Consider the following 21,887-nt stretch of genomic DNA (forward strand, 5'->3'; position numbering starts at 1 on the left):
CAAAAACTAAAAAATAAATATTAAAGATTCTCTCTCTCTCTCTCTAAAAAATATATTAAAAATATTAAAAATTGAAAAAAGTATTCATTAAATTATAATAGGCCTTTTGTACCCTTGGTTTATTGAGAAAAGCAAGAAAGTTAATTTCTGGTGTTTCCTCACCTCCACCTTCTCCCAGGCCATTTATCAGGCACGATTGGCACATTGCCAAAGATCCATGAAACTGTGCAAAATGGAAGAAAAAGTTTTGGTTCCAAAGTGTAAGACTTCAAAGTGAATCATATTCTATTAGTTTCACTAACAAATTTAGTATTCATAAAATTTTTATTGACACTCAAAAATAATTGGTTAGTTTTCCTCAATTTAAAAATTTTGTGATACGTGTAGTGATTTTCCAGAATTCATATCATAGCCAAATAATTCACTCATAGAAAAATGATTTTTAAACAAAACCATAAACATTGTTCCATATCATAGGATCCCATATATATAAAACTGGATGACATGGAACATTTTAAAATGTGTGATGTGAGGTTGAAGATGGGAGAACTCTAAAAGTAAGAGGCATAGGACATCTTACTCTAAAATGACCTGCTTTCTGTTCCTTACCACAAGTAAGCAGTGTGCCGCAGTTGTCCCTCATATAATTTTTACCTTCCCTAAACTGGGAAGCCCATTCGCTTCAATTTGCTGGTCTTTCTGGTTGCTTACCTTTCTGTCTCTTACCGAGAGGTAGAAATCTCTGATTCCCATGAAAGCAATTGTACTGAGGAATAGAGGCGTCTTACCCCCTTGAATTCACATATAGGGGAAACACAGAAACTAAAATACCTTAGGGCACAAAAGGATTGGTTTCTGGGCCTCAAAAAGAAAAAAATACGTAATGTTAAAGTAATCTATTATTCTTCTCTAAAATCTGCCCCTGCTTTCCTGTAGGAGGCTCAGAGTCCAAGGAACTCACATGTGCCTAACACCTTTATTCTGCATCTCCCCTTGCCCAGATACATCTCTGGTTATGTAGGTCATAATAAGGCAAGCTATCTACCCACGGAATAGAATTTCTTTGCATAAATTCTTTGTCACATTCGTGCTGTGGTTTGGATATAATAAGGATGTCCTCCAAAAGCTCACATGTGGGAGTTTGTTCCTGAGCTTAGCTATGTGTGAGGTGATAGAGCCTTTAAGACATGGAGCCTAGTGGGAAGTAACGAGATCACAGGAGGTCCTACCCTCAGAGGGAGTTAGTACAGTTCTCCAGGGACTCTGGTTATTTCTCATGAGAGGGTTGATATAAAAGAGCAAAACTGGCCCTCCCTGCTTTCTGGCTTTGTGTCTTGCTGTGCTACGATGACTGTCTTACACTTCCACCATTGTAATATCATCTGCCACGAGGCCTCACTTCAGGCCAAAAAAAAGGGGGCTGCTTGATCTTGGACTTTGAGTCTCCAAAATTGTAAGCTACACACACCTCTTTTCTTTATGAAGTACTTAGCCTCTGATATTTTGTTATAGCAATAAAAAAAAACCCTAATACACATGAAACTACATCATGAGATGAAGTAAGTGGATATAGCAAGGTGGCAGAGAGCATGCTGGGACAGGAAGGGGAAAGGTACTATCAGAAACTTTAAGAATTTATACGTGGTGCCATGTGTGTTAAGGAAAGAGTGTTGAAAGAACTGAAAGAAATCAAGTACAAAATAATGTGAGCTTGAATCTTTGTCTTTCATGCATAATTGTCTCCATGTGATATTGACTGAATCACATACAATATGGGAGAAATAGTTTTTTTTTTTTTGAGCTAGGAAGAAGCTAAGTGTGTACACTAAAAACATTAATGAGTTCAATTCTGTAATTCATATTAACTTAGCGGGCTTTGTTTAAATTCATGCCATAAGTTCAGGGGGAAATAGCTTTTTATATGTAAACTAGCATTAGAATTAGAAAGAATTGCTAATTGTATGTCTAGTTTAAAAGTCTAGAAAAATATGCTTCAATTAATGGTAGTTATCTAAGTTATGTCCTTACTTTCATCAAGGATTAAGTAAGTTATTCTTAGTACAATGACTCCTAGGAACAATTCTGTATCTCCTATCAATGAATAATCGGTTCAGCAGTCCTAGGAGTTTGGTCCCTTAGCTTAGGCAATAGTCATTCTCTCAGTAACCAGCAAACAAAGGTCAGGTGAAATATGTTTGGCAATAACTTGGCCAACTTTGTCTGCAGACCATTGGAAACACCAGAAAGAAGTATTTTCTCCCATAACAAATAATAACAATAATAATAAAACATTGATGAGTTCAGTACTTTCTGTGACCCATATAATGTTTACACTTAAATGCCACTGGAGCCTGTTGAACTCACTGAGAAAAGATTTATGAAATGAATAGTCAAATGCTCAAATTTTTAAAATAAATAAAGGGAGTTTGAAGCTACCCTTCCTGGATTCTTGCTTCCACTCTACCCCAAGATATTTGTCTTGCACCAAGAAGGTACTTTGTGGCCTTCTGTTTTCTCATCTGAAAATAGGACTAAATTAGACAAGGTATTCATGTTGAAATAACTTACCAAACCTCTAATATAAACTGCTTGACCCCGGATGGTATTTTCAGCAATATTAATTAACCAGAAATATGAATTATTGCCACAGTGGGACTAACCAGCTTAGTTGTTATGCCTTCTGTGTGACTAATTGCCTGCTAAATGCTATATTAACAGTCTTGGATCATAGACCAATTTAATTTAAATGCAATGAACTATATAAATGTGAACCCTGCATTTAGTTTTATTAAAATTATATCATGGCAAAATAAAATAGACATAAATCAAGCCACATGTCCTTACTTCAAGCCTGAGTCATGTCTAGTTCTCATATGATAATCTTAAAAGTTTCTCCAACTCAACTTCCTCTTAAATATGGAAATTCCTGGGACCCACACATATGTGGGAGTGCTGATCATGTGACCTTCTGAAAAAATGTGGATACATGTATAATTCTATGATTTATTCCATGAATTCTATCACTTATCTAAATAGTAATGTAAAGATGAGTCATCTCTTATGTCTAATCAGTTGCATGTTTAAATTCAAATTGATTCGGAGATTTTTTCTTCTCTTCCTTTTTAAGTAGGAATTTACTGACAGACAATGGCAGAAAGAGTCTTACAGAAGTTAGAACTCCTGGATAAGCAAGCAAAGATACTCATGAACAGAAGAATAAAGGTCTGTAAAGTGAAAGCTAAATTCAATTTAATCATTAAAAAATTAACATTTCAAGGGGCTGTGGTTGTGGCTCAGTGGTAGAGTACTTGCCTAGCATGCATGAGGCATGGGGTTTGATCCTCCACTCCACATAAAAATAAATAAAGGTATATGTCCATCTACAACTAAAAAAAAATATTAAAAAATTAACATTTCAAATAATAATAATTTTGATTTTTAGTTAATGATACATTAATCTGAAAATATAAACTAATTTGTAAAAAAGCAAATCATTACATTAGGTGAAAGAATCATCTAAGTGGATAATAAAAAGAATTGATTAACTCTACAAGAAAACCTCCAGACAGCTGCTACAGTAGGTTATGGTATATATCACACCTGCTTAAAAATCCTGTGCTGCTGAATATTAAATATGACTACTGCTATAGTTCTTACCAACGTGTTAAACATATGCTGAGTTATTTAGTTTGGGCATGTTAAAAGGAAGAGAACATTTGGGATAGTTACCAAATTAGAAATAATTAAAACTTACAGAAATAATGGAAGTAAACTATAAATAGGCAAGACTCATAGAATTCAAGAAAAATATAAAAGAGAATATGGTTCTCAAAACCCAGTTTGGGACATAAAGGAACAATTAAATTTTGGTTTTCTGGAAATTCTTTTTAAATTATATACTGGGGCTGATGATATATATAACTCAGCTGGTAGAGTGCTTGCCTCCCCAAGCACAAGTCCCTGGGTTCAATTCCCAGCACCATAAAAAAAATACACACACACACACACACACACACACACACACACACTATATGATCATCTTTTAAAACTTTTATTATTTTAAAATTGTAAGTATAAAACATATCTTTGGAACAAGTTAAACAATGCATAGAGATGCATAAAGAAAAGTAGACATAAAGAAATTAAATAAAGAGAAGTTAATTAGTAGTCTTTGGCCTCTTTCCTATAATCCACTCATCAGAGGCAAATACATTTTGACAATTAGAGTTTGTTCATTCATATTTTTTTATGTACTCTTATAAAGATAGACATAAAGACATTTATCTTTGCATATAAATTTATATGTATTTAGAATAAGAATACACAGACACATAGACACCTACATACATAAAAGTAGATTTTATCTATTTTTAACACGAAAATTAGCTAATACATAAATCACTCTGGTATTTGTTTTTTTAATATTTTTTAAACTTAAAAATATTGTAGACCCAGTTTTTGCAATTACAAAAACAGTATAGGCAATCCCGCGTACCTTTTATCCAAGTTACCTACAATGATGACATCTTATACAGTTATGGTACAATATTAAAACCAAGACGTGGATACCTGATGTCTGTCAACAGGACTACAGATTTTCTTCAGTTTTTACCTGCAGTTTATTCATTTTTTGACCAGCATGAATTTGTATGTGTGTGTGTGTGTGTCTGTGTGTGTGTGTGTCTGTGTACACCTGTGTGTATGTGTAGTTTCATGCAGTATTATTCTATTTACAGATGTGTGTAACCACCACAATCAAAATCCAGCCCTTTTCTGTCACTGTACACAACACTGTCATGCTACTTCTTTTATCCACTGCATTCACCATCTCTATCTGTGAAAAGCAATCACTGATTTGTTTTCCATCTCCACAATTTTGTAATTTTGAAAATGTAATACAAATAGAATCATCCGATATGTAAAGTTCTGAGAGTGACTTTTTCACTAAACATAATGGACTTTGAAGTTCACCCAGATTTTTGCATGAATCCATAGCTTTGTTATTATAAATAACATGCAAATTTTATTGCTGAGTAGTATTCCATTATATGGAGGAACAGTTTCAATAACGTATCCATTGAAGGTCATTTGGGTTCTTGTCAGGATTTGGCTACAAAAAAATAAGACTAGTAAAAATAAAATAAAGCTGCTATGAACGTTTTTATACAAGTTTTATACAAGTTTTTGTATAAATTTAAGTTTTCATTTCTCTGGAGTTAATACCCCAAAATACGACCACTGCTGCTGTCTTTCATCTGAACTTAACAACAGCAAGGCCAGAAAATTTGGTTTGAATTCCCCCAGACCCATTGGGTTCCCCTTCCCTGAACCTCAGCCCAGAAATTGCTCTAGGAAGTAATCTGTGCTATTGCAGCATTCACCTCATTTGTTTTTCTTCTTTCCAGGATTCATTCCTGCTGAAGAAGGTAGTTTTCATATATTCTGCCTGATTTTCTGGTTGTTTACAGTAGGAGTTTAATTACTATAGCACTTAATCCTTCCTGGGCAGATGCAGAAGCTCCCTCTATCTTTTGACTTTCTTTTTCGTGCTTTCCTTCCCTAATCGCCTCCCCCACCCCCATCCCCCCACCCGGCTCCGCACCTCTGTACCCGATGGAAACAGGGATGCTCTACCACTCAGCTACATCCACAGCCATTTTTACTTTTGAGATGGAGCCTTGCTAAGTTGCCCAGACTAGTCTTGAGCTTGCAGTCTTCCTGCCTCAGCCTCCAGAGTAGCTAGGATCACCAGCATTTGCCACCATTTCTTTAACTTTCCTTTCAAAAGTTTTACCTTTATTCCTCTATGCTGTACCCTGAGAGAATTTTTTAGAGATAACTTCCATCTCCTTAACTCACTCTTTAGTTATATTCGTTTTTCTTTTCTCTTCAGTCCATCTGTGTAAATATTTTATATTTTAATGATTTTTTTTTTTTTTTTGGTCTTGGGGATTAAGCCCAGAGGTGCTTTTCCACCAAACCACGTCCCCAGCTCTTTTTATTTTTCATTTTCAGACAGGGTCTCTCCAAGTTGCTTTAAAGACATTGTCTTTGCTAAATGTCATAGGCAGGTCTTTCCTTGTATTCTCAATGTTAGAGTTAGAGGGGAGTCTGAGTGGTCATCTAGTCCAGTACCCTCATTTTATAGGTGGGAAGAGCTTGTTCAGGTCACACAACAAAGGCATAAAAGTTGGGGCACAAGACCCCAGTTTTCAATCTGTATATTCTCTCATTATTGCCTGCCACATGCATTGTGTGTGTGTGTGTGTGTGTGTAAAGTGAGATGAATTTTTGACCTATCCAAACAGGATATTCCCTCTAGGAAAAGTAATTATTTGTTGTCACTTTGGTTTTGTTGCAGAAAAACAAGCTTCAGTATATAGGAACAGAAAATACTTTACCCCTGACATTTGATTATCATTCAGAATTTGAAGAGGGTAGTGCCACCCTTCAATCCGCATTGAGGACAGCATCAAAGACCATGGAAGATAAGTCACGTGACGTTAAAAAATCAAAAAAGTAACTATCATAACGACCTCAAACTTTCAGTTTGAAGGTTGGAAGCATTGCTTTATATTTGTATTAAATCATGCAGTGTATATAACATGAAAACTTTGTCATATGATATATTTTATAATAATTATGAGTTAAAATATACTAGATTACTATTTGAAGATTCCCAGCTTATAAAATATTGTTACGATATTTCACTAGCATAGATGGTAATTTCAATTATGAATTTTTGTTTTTATTTATTTTTTTAAATACTTTTTTTTTTCCACAGTGCTTGGAATGGAACCCAGTACTTCTCACATACTAGGCAAACCCTACCACTGAACTACATCCCCAGACACAATTCTGAATTTTTAAAGAAAGTTAGTCAGTGACATTTCTCCAAATTAATGTCAGGATTTATTTTAAACTTTAATTAATATATTACAAGAAAATGCCTGCCTAGAAAACTAAATAAGGCAGTTTCTTTGTGTACTTAACAATGGATAGCCTAATCATGCCATACTTGGTCTTTCGCTAGCATATGTACATGTGTAATGCTCTGTAATTTTTCCAAGCATCAGAAATGTAGAGAGCCTGAAAAGAAGTATAAAGAAATAGAATCAAACCAGGTCAACTGGATATTGGTGGTAGTGTTGATACTGTACTTATCTCATTTATTTTATGTCACAATCCAATGTGGGAATTACAGTTTTACAGATGAAAAATCCATGTGTTAGGTTAAATAACTTCCAATGTCACACAACTAGCAAGGGGAAGGATTTAAAGCCTAGTAGTCTGATTTCAGAGCCCATTCTCTTTATCACCATCTAATTCAATAGGATGACCTCAAACCTGGGCTTGATGCCCAGGTGCATGCATCATAGTGCTTTGTAGAGAATATGTGGATAGAAGCAGCTCTATCTTGGGTGAGTAGGAGGATTAAGGTGAGAAGAGCTGGATTTTATTTTGGATTTGTTAAGTTTTAAGATGCCTGTGGGGAATTCAGGTGAAGGTATCTGGAAGAAAGTTGGACAAACAACTCCCAGTCTATCATAAAACATGATATGGAAAACTGTATTACTTATTGTTTTGCTTTTTAGCATTCTGATAACAGCACAAAATACAGCTCATTCAGATATTTTTAATTTGTGATTTACTAGAATAATAAAACATGTCCCCATTGTGAAGCAGTAAGTTAGAAAAAGCAGTTTGTTCCTAGCACAAGTTAATGACAATGGTTTACATAATTTAATTTTATCACAAATGTCTTACATTACTACTTTGTTTTAGGTAGATAAGCCAATAACTTTACTTCAAAATCATTTATAGAACTGTCCCTATTAAGATGTGATATTTTAATAATTCACAGAAAAAATTCATAGAATGGAAGTAGGGAACTGGGGAAGGACAAAAGTCATGTGTGTATACACACAGTTTATATGGTTATGTTGTGTGAATTCATTTTTTTTTAACAAGAAGAGAAACTCATGTATGGAAAAAATAATTAAACATGAATAAAGGGGGCTGGAGTTGTGGCTCAGTGGTAGAGCACTTGCCTAGCATATGTGAGGCACTAGGTTCAATTCTCAGCACCCCATATAAATAAATGAATAAAATAAGGTCCATCAATATCTAAAAAAATATTTTTAAAAAACATATAAGGGCTGGGGTTGTGGCTCAGTGGTAAAGTGCTTGCTTCACACATGTGGGGTGCTGGATTTGATTCTCAGCACCACATATAAATAAGTGAGTAAAATGGAGGTCCATAGATAATTAAAAAAATATTTAAAAAAACAACAACAACATGAATTGAGGATACAATTGCAGTCTATGTAGATTTTTGTTTTCCCCTTGTGCTACTGGGAATCCAACCAAGGGCCTCACACATGCTAGGAAGGCAGTCTACTACTGTGCTTTACCCCCAGCCCATTAGTGAACTTTAATGAGCCAAATTGTTCTCTTAATTCAATAGACATCATGTAATCTGAGTGATATTAACCTGATATAAAGATTAAGATGGTGAAGTTTACAGACTCGTCGTCAGGTTTGTATACTAGCTTTGCTTTCTATTAGCTTTACGACGCAGGGCAAGTTATATAACTTCTCTATGCCTCACTTTCCTATTTTACAGGGGGGGATAGTAATAACATAAATTCCATAGGGACTTCATGAGAATTAAATATGTTAATGTATGTGAAAAATTTAAAATTTATTGCCTACACATGGTAGGCACAAAAAAAATAGCACAACAATAAAATTAAAGCTTAGTTTTTCCAATATACAATCATACATACTAATCTTTAAAAATAAGACAGTAAGGAAATACACTTAAGCCATGTTTACAAGAGGCAAACTTTTCTTTTTTTAATATTTTATGCTTTTGTTATAATATTTGAGTATTTCTGAAGAAATTAATATTTTTGAATTATGAAAAACATAAAAATTTCTTTTGCTTTTTGATAAAACTCCTTTTAGGTCCTAACTTTATTGAAGGGAAAATTGGGGAGCAGATTAGGATTTTTTTTTCTATTTTTGTTTTTTAATTTATACTAATTAGTTATACATGACAGCCAAATGCATTTTGACATATTATACACAAATGGAGCATAACTTGTCATTCTTCTGGCTGTTCATGGTGCAGAGTCACACCAGTAGTGTAATCATACATGTGTATAGGATAATAAAGTCTGTCTCATTCTACCGTCCTTCCAATCCCCACAGCCCCACCCTTTCCCCTTTTCACAATCCAAAATTCGTTCATTCTTCCCTACCCCCCCCCCCCCATGGATCAGCATCCACTTATCAGAGAAAACATTCGGCTTTTGGTTTGGGGGCATTGGCTTATTTCACTTAGCATGATATTCTCTAGTTCCATCCATTTACCTGCAAATTTCATTTTTCTTTAAGGCTGAATAATATTCATTGTGTATATGTACCACATTTTCTTTATCCATTCATCTATGAAGGGCATCTAGGTTGGTTCCATAGTTTAGGTATTGTGAATTGAGCTGCTATAAACATTGATGTGTCTGTGTCACTGTAGTATCCTGGCTTTAAATACGTTGGGTATAAACCCAGGAGTAGGGTCAAATGGTGGTTCCATTCCAGGTTTTCTGAGCAATCTCCATACTGCCTTCCAGAGTGGTTGCACCAATCTGCAGTCCCACCAACAATGTACGAGTGTGCCTTTTTCCCCACATCCTTGCCAATACTTATTATCGCTTATATTCTTGATAATTAAGGCAAAAAATTTTAATATCTTTGATAACATGTGATTTAATAGTTAAATGGAATAGGGTGGGAACAGGAAGTGTAAAAAAAAAAGTGGAGCACTTATGTGAGAGATTTATGCCTAACTTGCTATGACCAACAGAGTTCCTCAGTTACATGGGCACAGGTTCCTTTAAGCCTCAAGGATTCTGGGAAGTGAAGGGCTTTACCTCCTCCAACTCTCTTTAGAGAGAGTTTCAGTACCCATTGAACGTGTTCTCTTCTCTGAGGAGCTGGAAGAGGATTCCCATTAGCCCATACAGTGAAGAAACTGGGGAGTCTAGGGCAGGGCTTCTCATAGTAGCTGCTCATTAGAATCACTTGAGAGCTTTTTAAAAATGTACCCAGTCCCCCGACCCCTGAGATCATGAACTGTTAGTCTGTGTGTTTTTCAAAGCCCTGTGGGTAATTCTAATATACAGCTAGTGGTTTGAGAACCATTGCTGTAGACTTCTTCATTTCTCATTTTCTTCATCAAGAGATCCTAGATGACACCTGTGTGGCCAGTGATTCATTACATGAGGCTCTTATATCTTACTGCCCAATTAGAGTCCCAAATAACTGGAGCTTCAGAGGTGTCAGAGGAATCCACCCTCACAGGAAAGAGTGACAAAGAGAAATCGCAAGTCATTTAAGGAGACTCATTTGAAGGAGGGAGATGGAACCAAATATTCAGAACAGGTGACTCCTCCTGAAGCAAATTTAATGGGAAGAACAGAAGAAAGCTTTAGAAAATATGTGTCTTAAGGACAAATAATCAGAGAGAAAAAGGAGATTAAAAAATAAACCTTTATCACAAACTAAATGGGGAAATTGAAAATAAAATGCAAATGAAAAGTGGATAGATACTTTAGAAGATTAAATCAAGGCAGAATCTTGCAAAAAAATACCTTATCAATTGAAGAGAGACATGTATCACAGTTTCAGTATACTCAATATGTAAATGTGTATATACTGAATACATGAATCAGAAGAGAGGAAAATAGATGGTTAAGGAATGATCCAAGAAATATTAGGAAAAAAATGTTCTTCTTTTAAAGACAGAGTTGAATTTTCAGATCAAAAGGGTCACCAAGATGCTAAAGTTATGATAAAAATCACTTAATTCTAAGGGCAGAAAAAACTGTTTGATTACAAAAGGAAAGGAAATAAAATTAGTAATATATTTCATTTTCATTTTTAAGGCAAGAAAACAGCAAACCAAATGTGAAAAGAGAAAAAAAACAGTAAATTACTTTCAACTTTTGAAATTATATGGTGGTGCTTGTTACAAATAGTGGCAGAGAACTTGGCTGAATTGTCTGTGTTCTAGTATTTTGTGGCATGTAGAGCTTGTGAACAATAAAATTGTGTATTTAGATGGAGAAATTTTTAAGTGTGATTGGTTCTCTTGACCCATACAGTAAAACACAAGAAGAGATAATGAATTGAAGATAGAATTAAGCAAAAAGGAATAATAACCTAAATATTTGGAAAAGTTTCAATTAGCCCATGTTCCAAATGTGAAAAAGCACATTTAGAAGAGAACACTTAGTTTGTGGTAGACTGACCATTGGACAATAAGATGAATGTGGTTATGAACAAACATGGACCTAATTAGATTTCAACAGAAGTCAAGAGTAAAGATGAAATTATAAAGCAGAAAAAAACTATCAGCTGTGACAAAAGAAAACAGAGAAAATGGGGAAAAAATAAAAATTTTTGACTGTTTTTTAAAATTTTTTTAATGACTGTTAAAATTCCCAGACCCTCTAGGGCCAGACTGTAGAGCTGTTTGCAACATAGATACTATGACATAACTCTCTCGTAAATTGAGAGACATCTGTATAGATACTCAGCTGCAAACATGCACTATTCTTTTTTTTTCCAATTTTTTTATTGGTGCATTATAATTGTACATATTGATGGGATTTGTTGTTGCATATTCATACATGCATACAACATAACAATATAATTTAGTCAGTATCACTCCCCAGCACTTCCCTCACCTTCCACCCCTTGATCTCTTTCCTCTACTGATTTCCCTTTGATATTTAGGAGATCCACACCTACTCTCATTTTCCTTTTTTCTCTATAGTTTCCACATATGAGAGAAAACATATGAGTTTCACTTATTTCCCTTAACATAATGGTCTCAAGTTTCATCCGTTTTCCTGCAAATGCTAGAATTTCATTTTTATTTATGGCTGAATAAAACTCCATTGTTTGTACACATCACATTTTCTTTATCCATTTATTCATTGATGGATACCTAGGCTAGTTTCATAGTTTGGCTATTGTGAATTGTGCTGCTATAAATATGAGTAAAACATACTCTATTCTTCAAGCAAGAGAAGAAGGGCCCAGAAGCAATTCAGAAAAGCACCAAGTCTGCCACTCCCACCACAGACCTCTTAGAGTGCATGGACAGGTGGGATACAGTGCTATCACCACCTAAGTTAAAAAGGGTGAGACCCTTCATGGCAACATCAGCTGTTTTCCAGCATGCATTTTGAAATTCTTCCAGCTTCTACCCATCACCAAGGCCTTGAATGTATTTTTTACTTACAGTATTTTCATTTCACTATGGATTTATTAGGACATAACCCTCTCATAAGTTGAGAGACATCTGTAGAGCCAGCATCATTCTCAGGGTGGGACACTTGACCCATTCCCATTTCAGTTAGAGTCAGGATGATGCCCATTCTCACTAGAGTACCGAACAATCGTAGAAGTATTTTCCAGTGATATTAAATAAGCACTTAAAATAAAATACAAAATTTTAAAGGAACAGACTAGTTAAATTTAGAGGAGGGACATTCTGTCTACAGTACATAAATGCTGTGATCCTATCTGATTGACCATTCTGGTATGTGGACTGTCCCTAACTCTGTGTCCCACCACTTTAATTCAGGTCTTCAATGCCCCCAATTTCTCATGGGACTAATTTGCAGCATAGTTTTCTGAAAAGGTTAGTTAGCTTGTGGAGAGTGAGTGTCCTTGGACTGCCCTTAACCCTATCACAACAGTGGGGTTCTTGTCCCCTCTGTTTCAAATGATTAACATTAGTATTTTCAGCTCCTGCTCAATCTTTTATACTTTTTATTATAATAGTATTAGTGTAATATCTAAATTTATATAACTGGAACTTCACATATTTCTCAAAATTTGTTTTTTAGATTTGTTTTATAAATTTTCTGATTCTTTTAATTTAGATTTGTTTTTTATGTCTTCCAGATGTGTCTATTTCGAAATTGAACCTGAACCCAGAAAGAGTGATTTTGAAAAGTTAAATTTAAGATCACAATCTGTTCCAACAAACATAAAAAATCAAGAAAGTAAGTCAAGGGCTGGGGCTGTGGTTCAAGTGGTAGAGTGCTCTTCTAGCACGTGTGAGGCACTGGGTTCAATCCTCAGCACCACATAAAAATAAAATAAAGATATTGTGTCCACCTAAAACTAAAAAAATAGATATTAAAAAAAAGAAAGTAAGTCAAAGGTAATGTTTTGTATAACATGTTTCCTTCTTTGATTTGCTAATGGGTGCTTTAAATATTTACTATATATTATTGTATGTTTTCAAAGTTCTTGATAATTTAATGTCTCTGTTGAAAGCAGGGTGTGAGCAATAAAGAATTTAACGAACAGATGTTAAATATCACAATGGACAATTTATACAATTCATAATTCATGAATATATTTTTTTATGTCTATCTTTAGTATTTCTTTCTTCTTCGAGGATAGCAGACACTTGAAGTTTCCTTTCAGCATAACCCTAGGAGTTTCCTTGTTATGGTTAAATGAAAATCAACTTGCTTAACTTAAAATAATCGGTTTTGCTTAATAAGAGACAGCTTGCTTAATAGAAACTTACTTTCAGAATTAGAAATTTGGGGAATCAGTGAACTACGAACCAGCAGTACAGACCCTCAGAGAATTTGAATGTGTGATGTTGCCTTTGGTTTACTTTCTCTGCCATTATCAAACAGCCATTCACTGACATCATTGTCCTCAGTCTCCTTGACTAAGGCCCCTTGTCTCTACTTTGCCCACACTGCCTCATTTCTGTATTATATGTTATAATCTAAATGCAAAAGATTTATTTATACACACTGCCTTTATTTCCTGTTTTTTGTTGTTGTCGTGTTGTTGTTCGTTTGTTTTGTTTAGTTTTGTTGCTATTGGGGACTGAACCCAGGCCTTCATGCATGCTAGGCAGGGGCTCTACCACTGGATATCATCCCCAGATTTGTTTGTTTTGCTTTTTGTTTTTTGGTATCTGGGATTGAATCCAGGGTGCTTAATCCCTGAGCCCTGTTAAAAAACTTTTAAAATTTTGAGACACAGTCTTACTAAGTCACTTAGGGTCTCACTCTGAATTTTCAACCCTCCTGCCTTTGTTTCCCAAGTTGCTGGGATTACAGGCATGCACCATGGCATCCACGGCACCTTTTTGTTTTATATGTTTGAGACAGTGGTCTCAAATTGCCCAAGCTGGCCTCTAACTTGCATCCTCCTGCCTCAGCCTTCTGAGTAGCTGAGATTCTAAACTTGCGCCACCACACTGGGCTACTTGCTCAATTCCTGTTAAACTTCAACCTATTTAATCCAGTTTCCTGCCTTCACCCTTCTGAAACTACACTGCCTAAGATTACCAATGATCTCCACGTTGCTAAATCCCAAAGATATCTCTTTGTTCCCATTTTCTTCCACCTCTCCATACTGATATAGTTGGTTGATGGCTCCCTCCTCCTTCACTTTCATCTTGGAGCTTTTGGGACCCACGTCTGTTTCCTGCTATCTCATAACGTCTCTCTCTCTCTCTCTTTTTTAAAAATTTCTCTGTTATGTTATGTAGGTGCATTTAATCAGAGCTAGTCCTGAGCCTGCCTCTGTTTCTACACTGTGTTCAGGTGATCATATCCAGTCTTAATGTTTTAAAATAGCATAGAGATGCTATTAAATCCTTCGTTTATGTCATGCCTATATTAAACAACATAAATGATACCTCTAGATAAACCTTTCACGGGCATCTTAAACTTAACGCCTAGAACAAGACACACAATTCCATATCCCAATCATTACTCCTAACCTTTTCTCCCCACCCCTTCCTCCAGCATCCTCAGGCCTGAAACAGAAGCCACCTGTGATTCCGCTTTCTCTCACCACCGAAATCCAGTCTTTTCCATTCTGACTTATCTTGAATTCATATCTTTTCATTACTTCTGTACCACCATCGTAATCCAAGCCATCATCACCTTGTATTTATGCAAACAACCACAGTAGTTTGCCAACTGGTACATCTTTCATTCTTGCCCTTTTTCTAATCAGTTTCCTTCTTTCTTGTTAAACCATTATAAATTAAGAAATAACAGACCAAAAAGTGCACATAACATCAAAATGTAAAGTATAACAGCCATTGTAAAAAACCAACACCTACATAACAAGAAACCAGATCAAGAAATAGAATATTGCCAACATCTTGACCTTTTCCAGATAATTTCTCCCTCCCTTTTCCCTAAAGGGTTACCATTACCTTAACTTCTTAGGAAATCACTTCCTTCATTTTCTTTATATTCTTACCCTCTGTGTGTTTGTCTGAAGAATATAGTGTGCCTGATTTTTCTGGTTTCAAAAAAACTATATATAATGTTTTCATGCACTATGTTTTTATTTATATTTTCTTTTTCTTAGCCTTGTCTTCATAAGGTCATTTGTATTATAGTTTTGGTTTCGGTTATTTTTTGTGGTGCTGGAGATTGAACCCACGGGTGCTCTACCACTGATCTACATCCTCAGCCTTTTTATTTTTTTTATCCTGAGGCAGTGTCATGCTACATTGTGGAGGCTGGCCTCAAACTTGAGATTCTCTTTCCTCAACCTCCTGAGTGACTGGGATTAGGCGTGGACGTGTAGTTCTTTTATTTTCATTGCTGTAGAATATTCTGTTGTGTGAATATTTCACAGTTTATCCATCCACTGTTGAATTTAGGGTTCTCAATTTTCAGCCATTACCATGTGAAAATGAACATTCATATTTATGTATTCTACTGTTTCTCAAGAGCATATTACTGGGTATGCTTATCTTTAACTATAAAAAATAAGAGCAAACTTTCCAAAGTGATTGTACCAATTCATTCTCCTAGCAGATTTTTGAGATTTTTTTTTGTTCTGATTATTTATTGACACTTGAAATTGCCAATTTCAAATTTTACCTATCTGGTCATGTATAATAATAGCATGTCATTGTGGTTTAATTTGCATTTTATGATTACTAATAAGGTAGACACCTTTTTCATAGACTATTGATCAATTAAATTTATACTTTTAGAAACCACCCAGGTTTTAAGCTAACTGTAAAATTCAATTTTTGGAAGATTAGGAATCATATGTTTTCATTCATGTGTAGAAGCTAGAGAGGAAAAAAGAAAATAAAAGTGAGTGGTGGGGATCTCATGAAAATCACAGGAAGATCAGTAGAGAAAAGGGACTCAGGGGTGGGAGGTGAGGAAGAAGAGGGGAAGTGTTGGGGAATATTGGTCAAATTATATTGATATATTGTGTGTTGTGTGCATGTAGGAATATGTAACAAAAAAACCCCATCAGTATGTATAACTATAATGTGCCAATAAAGATGTGGGAAAAATAAAAATTAAAAACATGTTGCCTACTTACAAAAATTCAATTTTTGTCTACTATTTATTCCTTTGTATATTCTGGTTACTAGTTTTTGTTGGTTTCATGTATTATGAATATCTTTTCTTTCTCTGTGGGTTTTCCTTTCACTCTTTATGTGGTGTCTTTTCCCTGTGTGTGTGTATGTGTGTGTGTGTGTGTGTGTGTGAGAGAGAGAGAGAGAGAGAGAGAGAGAGAGAGAGAGAGAGAGGTGCTAGGATTGAACCCAGGGCCTCTCATATGGCAGGCAAGCACTCTACCACTGTGCTATATTCCCAGCCCCCTATTATGTCCTTTTTCTTAAATAGAAAATACAGGCATTTTATTTATTTTTACTTTTTATTATTATTTTTATATTTATATATGACAGCGGAATGCGTTACAATTCTTATTACATATATAGAACACAATTTTTCATGTCTCTGGTTGTACACAAAGTATATTTACACCCATTTGTGTCTTTATAAAAAATATGGAATGCTTCACAAATTTGTGTGTTATCCTTGCACAGGGATCATGCTGATCTTCTCTGTATTGTTCTAATTTTAGTGTATGTGCTGCCCAAGCAAGCACCCTATTGTGTCCTTTTGATGAACAGAAATTTATTCACACTAATAAGTTCAAATATACTAAATCTTTACCTATTTGACTAATACTTTATGTACTATAATTAGGAAGTCCTTCTGTCCTTTTTGATTATCTTATTTTTATAGTTAAATGATTTGAAAATAAATTTTGAGTAGGTAGGGGTCTGATTAATTTTTTTCTATGGATAGCCAGTTATCTCAACTTGTTATTAAGAAGGCTGTTCTCTTCCTAACACTCGTGGATTGTGTTCTGGGGTTGTTACTCTGTGTCATTAGATTATTGGTCCATTTCTGAATCAGTACCATACAACATTAATGTTTGTCTCTTAAAATAAGCTTTGCCATCTGGCAGAGTAATGTTTCCCAGAGAACCATTACTATTTTAAAATTCCCATTATTATTTCTTCTTTGATCTATTAAGTAGTTACAAGTATATGTTTTAATTCAAATTATATGAACTTTTCTATTTATCTTTTTATTGTTGCTTTCTAGCACAATTGCACATGGTTAGAGGTTACACTCCATGTAATTTTATTCCTACAGAATTAGCACTAGCATGGCCACCAAGTTCATTGTAAATGCACTATAGATGCTGGGAAATAATGTATATTTTGCAATGGGTAGAGTGTTCTACCTATGTCTTTTAGATCAAATTTGTTTGCTCTGATTTTCAGTTCTTCTACATCATTGGTAAATTTTTCTGCTTGCTTTTTCTGTCAATAACTGAAAAATTTCGGACTTGTTTTTCCTATAATGCTGTCAAATTTTGCCTTGTTTTACAAAATTTAGAATTATTATATATTTCCAGTGAATTGAACCCTTTTCATTATATGACTGCTTTGTTAATCAGTGTTACCACAGTTATCTCACCTTTCTTCTAGGTAGCATTGGCATGGTATGCCTTTTTTAAAAAAATCATTTTATTACCACTTTGTATAATATTGTGGTCTAAATTTATCTCTTGCAAACATCATGTTGTTAAATTGAAAAAAAAATACCTAATCTCATTTTCTTTGGAATGGAACATTATCCTTAATGTAATTACTGATATCTTTAGATATAAATCTTCCATCTTATTTCTATACACCCTGTTTATTCTCTGCTTCTTTTTCTATTCTCTTATGTTGTCTTTAGAATTGATTTTTAAGATTTCACTTTTCCCTTTTATTAGTGTGAAAGTTATATATGTACTCTGTTTCTATTCTTTAAATGATCACACTAGAAATTACAAATATGCACTTTTTCAGAATCTAATATTACCTCCTCTGGACAGAACCCTTAAATTATTTTACTGCTCTCTGTCTACTATTACTATTATGCATTTTAATATTGTATTTATTAAAAACACAGACACTATTAATAGTATTTTGAAGTACGTTAGAAAACCCTTGTCAATATTAATAATTTCACAAGGATAAGAAGGTAATTTTCATGTAGTTTTTTTGTTTCCACTGAATTTTTGTTAAATGAACCTTATTTTTTAGAGCAGGTTTGGGTTCACAGTGAAATCGTGTGAGAAGCACAGAGTTCCTATATACTTCCTGCCTCTCCCCAACTTACCCTCCCCTATTAACAATATGGCTCGATAGAGGATTAAATTTGCTGTCACCTGAGTGTAGTGTGGCACAGCACTATCCCCCACATTTAACATTAGGGTTCACTGTTGGTGTTAAAGTTCTATGGGTTTGGACAAACATACAATGACATTATTCACCATTCATCATGCTGAGCAGTTCACTGCCCTAAACTTCTCGGCATTCTGCCTATCCATCCCTCCCCACCCCCACCCCAAACCCCTCTCATCACTTATCTTGACAGTTTCCCCTTTTTCTAGAATATCACATGGTTGGAATTATACAGTGTGCAACCTTTTAAGATAAACTTTTTTCCCTCAGTAAAATGCATTTAAGTTTTCTTCATATGTTTTCATGGTTTGGTTTCATATTCCATTGTCTGAATGCAAATTATTTTACTCCTTTCCTAACTTTTCTGCTCTTACTGTTGTATATTTTAATATTCTATATTTTAAGCACATAAAACACTATCATTATTATTATTACAAAGTCTTTGTTGACTTAAATTTTTACTTCTCTGTCTACATCTGGCATTCTTTTTTGTCTTAAATTCCTCCTTTGGAATTTTACCCGTCATCTCGTGGTAAGCACTCTCAATTTTTGTTTTTTCCAAAAATTCTTTATCTCACTTTCATTCTGGAAGAATATTTTCTTCAGTACAGACCTCTAGGTTGGAAGTTGTTTTCTTTTCCGAATGTTGCAAATTTCCTTCTAGTACCTTCTGACTTCCATTTCTGTCATTGGTAATTCAGTCTACTTACCATTTCTCTTTTGACTGCTTTTAAGGTTTTATCTTTTCTTGCTTTTATGTATTTTGACTATGATATGTCCAGGGATCGATTTGTCTCTATTCATATTGCTTAAGGGTCACTGAACTTTGTAAATCTGTGTAATGTTTTCTTCACCAGTTCTGGAAAATCCTCATCCATATTTCTCCAAAAATCATGTTCGGTGCTTTATTCTTATCCTCTCCTTCTAGAATAGTGATAAGATATATATTAGATTTTTTATCCTCTTCTGTCTGCATTTTCCCTCTTTTCTATCTTTCTTTAATGAGTTCCTAATTCTTTCTTCAGACCTATATTCTATGTTTCCATTTTCATCTGTTACTGAACCAGATCTATTATTTAAGGTGAAAAGGTATATAAAATTTTAAAATATGTTAGAAGAAAAAATAGGAATGTATCTTTTTCACATCTGCTATGTTACTTTTATGGTTTTAAAATTTACTTTTATGTCTATTTCAGGGTTGTCTCTTACTTTTTAAACATAGTAGACATTCTGATCTCTTGCTCCCTGCCTGGAAACTGAAATCATCAATGGTCTGTTTCATCATTGCCTATTATTTCCGATGGTTCACTCTTATAATGTTATATTTTCCTGTTTGCTTGCATTATTATCTTTGAATGTGTGCTGGTCACTATTTAGAAAATTATATACAGGAAAAATTAAGAATTAGGATGATGATATCTTATTGCAGAGAAGATATTTTTACTATTTCTGCAAGGTATCTAGAGGCAATACTTATGAATACTTATCATAATCCACATATAAGGCTTTAATTTCCCTGAAACACATAGATGGCAGAAGCACTAGCTTCAACTCTATCAGCAAGCTTGTCTGTTCTGAATTAAGGTTGTAACCCTCTGGGATCCCAGGTAAAATGAATGCATGTGACGTTTTGGGGAGAGGTGACAAACAGAAGAATAAATCAAATATTCCATTTCAGGGCTTTGGTTGGCTTTTGATCTCAATTCATGTGCCTTTCAAGACCTGAGCTTCTTATCACAAATACCTTCAGTTCAGAAAGGGCTTTCCCTGCTGGGTTTACATATCTGAATTCTTACCTTCTTCTAGATTTAGGACCAGACGTTCCCTTATACCTTTTAGCTCTTTGATGCTCTTTAGATTTTTAAAAAATATCTCATCCAAATTTTTCAGTTGCCTTCAATAAGGGGGCTGGTACTAATTGGCTGACCCTCTGTAATGGTAGTAGAAATTTCTAATGTATTTTCTTTTCTAAAACCAGAGTGATCTTTTTTTTTTTTTTTTTTTTTTTTTAGAGAGAGAGAGAGAGAGAGAGAATTTTTAATATTTACTTTTTAGTTCTCGGCGGACACAACATCTTTGTTGGTATGTGGTGCTGAGGATCGAACCCGGGCCTCACGCATGCCAGACGAGCGCGCTACCGCTTGAGCCACATCCCCAGCCCCGAAACTACATTAATAAAACTCATAATTGGGAGCAGAAAAGTGTAGGTTGAGGGGGAATACTTTTCTTTTCAAAAGAATTAACCAAAGGATTCTTTTGAATAGCACATATAATTCTATTTTATTTAAAAATTCACTTTTTCCAAGAAGATAAGCATGAAAATGTCATTTGTGTTTGGATTTCTTTAGAACCAGTACAAGAAAATCTAAAACCAAGATCTGTTAAATTCCTTCATTATCTTAAGAATACAACGGAGGTAGGTATAATTTGTATACTTACTGCTATGTAATAGAAATTTGAACTAGCCCTAATTATCATATAAATGCTTCTACAGATTCTGGAATCAAATGAATTTTAGAATTCAAAAGCATAAGGATATAAAGTGATTTTATCTCTGATATTATATAAGACTTTATGTGTGGGAACAACAGAAAAGAAAATATATAATTTCTTAAAACATACATGCATAACTTAAACATTTTATTTAAATTTGTAATATTAAAAATTTATATCCGTTTGTTAATCTTTTAATGTGTATCCAAGATCATGTTTTTGAGCACACTCAATTTAAATAAAATTATATAATTATAATAACCATTACCATAAATAGGTTTAGAATCAACACTATTGACTCTTTTTTTGTTAGTTTGAGGTTTTGTTTGTGTTTGGCACTGGGGATTGAACCCAGCTATACCACTCAGCTACATCCCCAGTTTTTCTATTTATTTATTCAGTTTTTTTTTATTTTGAGACAGGGACACACTAAGTTTCTTATGGTCTCTCTTTGTTGCTGAGGCTGGCCTCAAACTTGTGATACTGCTGCTTCAGCCTCCCAGGTAACTAGAATATTAATTCTTGATAATCATTGAGTGAGGTTTTCATGGCCACACTGAAAAGTAACTAGCTAGCCTTGGGTGTTGAGCATGCCCTGGGGCATTATTCACCAGGTTGTATCTAGGGGACTAGAGAGAGAAATTAATCCAGAGAATCAATAAGGGAAAAATCACTTAAAAGAGTGTTTTAGGTATTTATTTATTTATTTATTATTAACTCTGATGATTGCTGATATGGAGAAAGAAATATGAAAATAGACATA

General features: G+C 34.4%; 1 protein-coding gene across 1 annotated transcript in view; it reads left to right on the forward strand.

Annotated features, from left to right (window-relative positions):
• Positions 1-3,147: 3,147 nt before the first annotated feature.
• LOC308656766 (uncharacterized protein C1orf141) overlaps positions 3,148-21,887 on the forward strand; it is a gene marked incomplete at its 5' end in the record, with an annotated part of 37,159 nt that continues 18,419 nt past the window's right edge. The window contains 3 exons of the mRNA XM_081308142.1: positions 3,148-3,222; positions 6,362-6,519; positions 12,982-13,082. Of these exons, the coding sequence (XP_081164268.1) occupies positions 3,148-3,222; positions 6,362-6,519; positions 12,982-13,082 (334 nt within the window). The remainder of the gene's footprint in view (positions 3,223-6,361; positions 6,520-12,981; positions 13,083-21,887) is intronic.

This window comes from Spermophilus citellus (genome assembly GCF_964194105.1).
Source record: "Spermophilus citellus genome assembly, chromosome: 9".
NCBI lineage: Eukaryota > Metazoa > Chordata > Mammalia > Rodentia > Sciuridae > Spermophilus > Spermophilus citellus.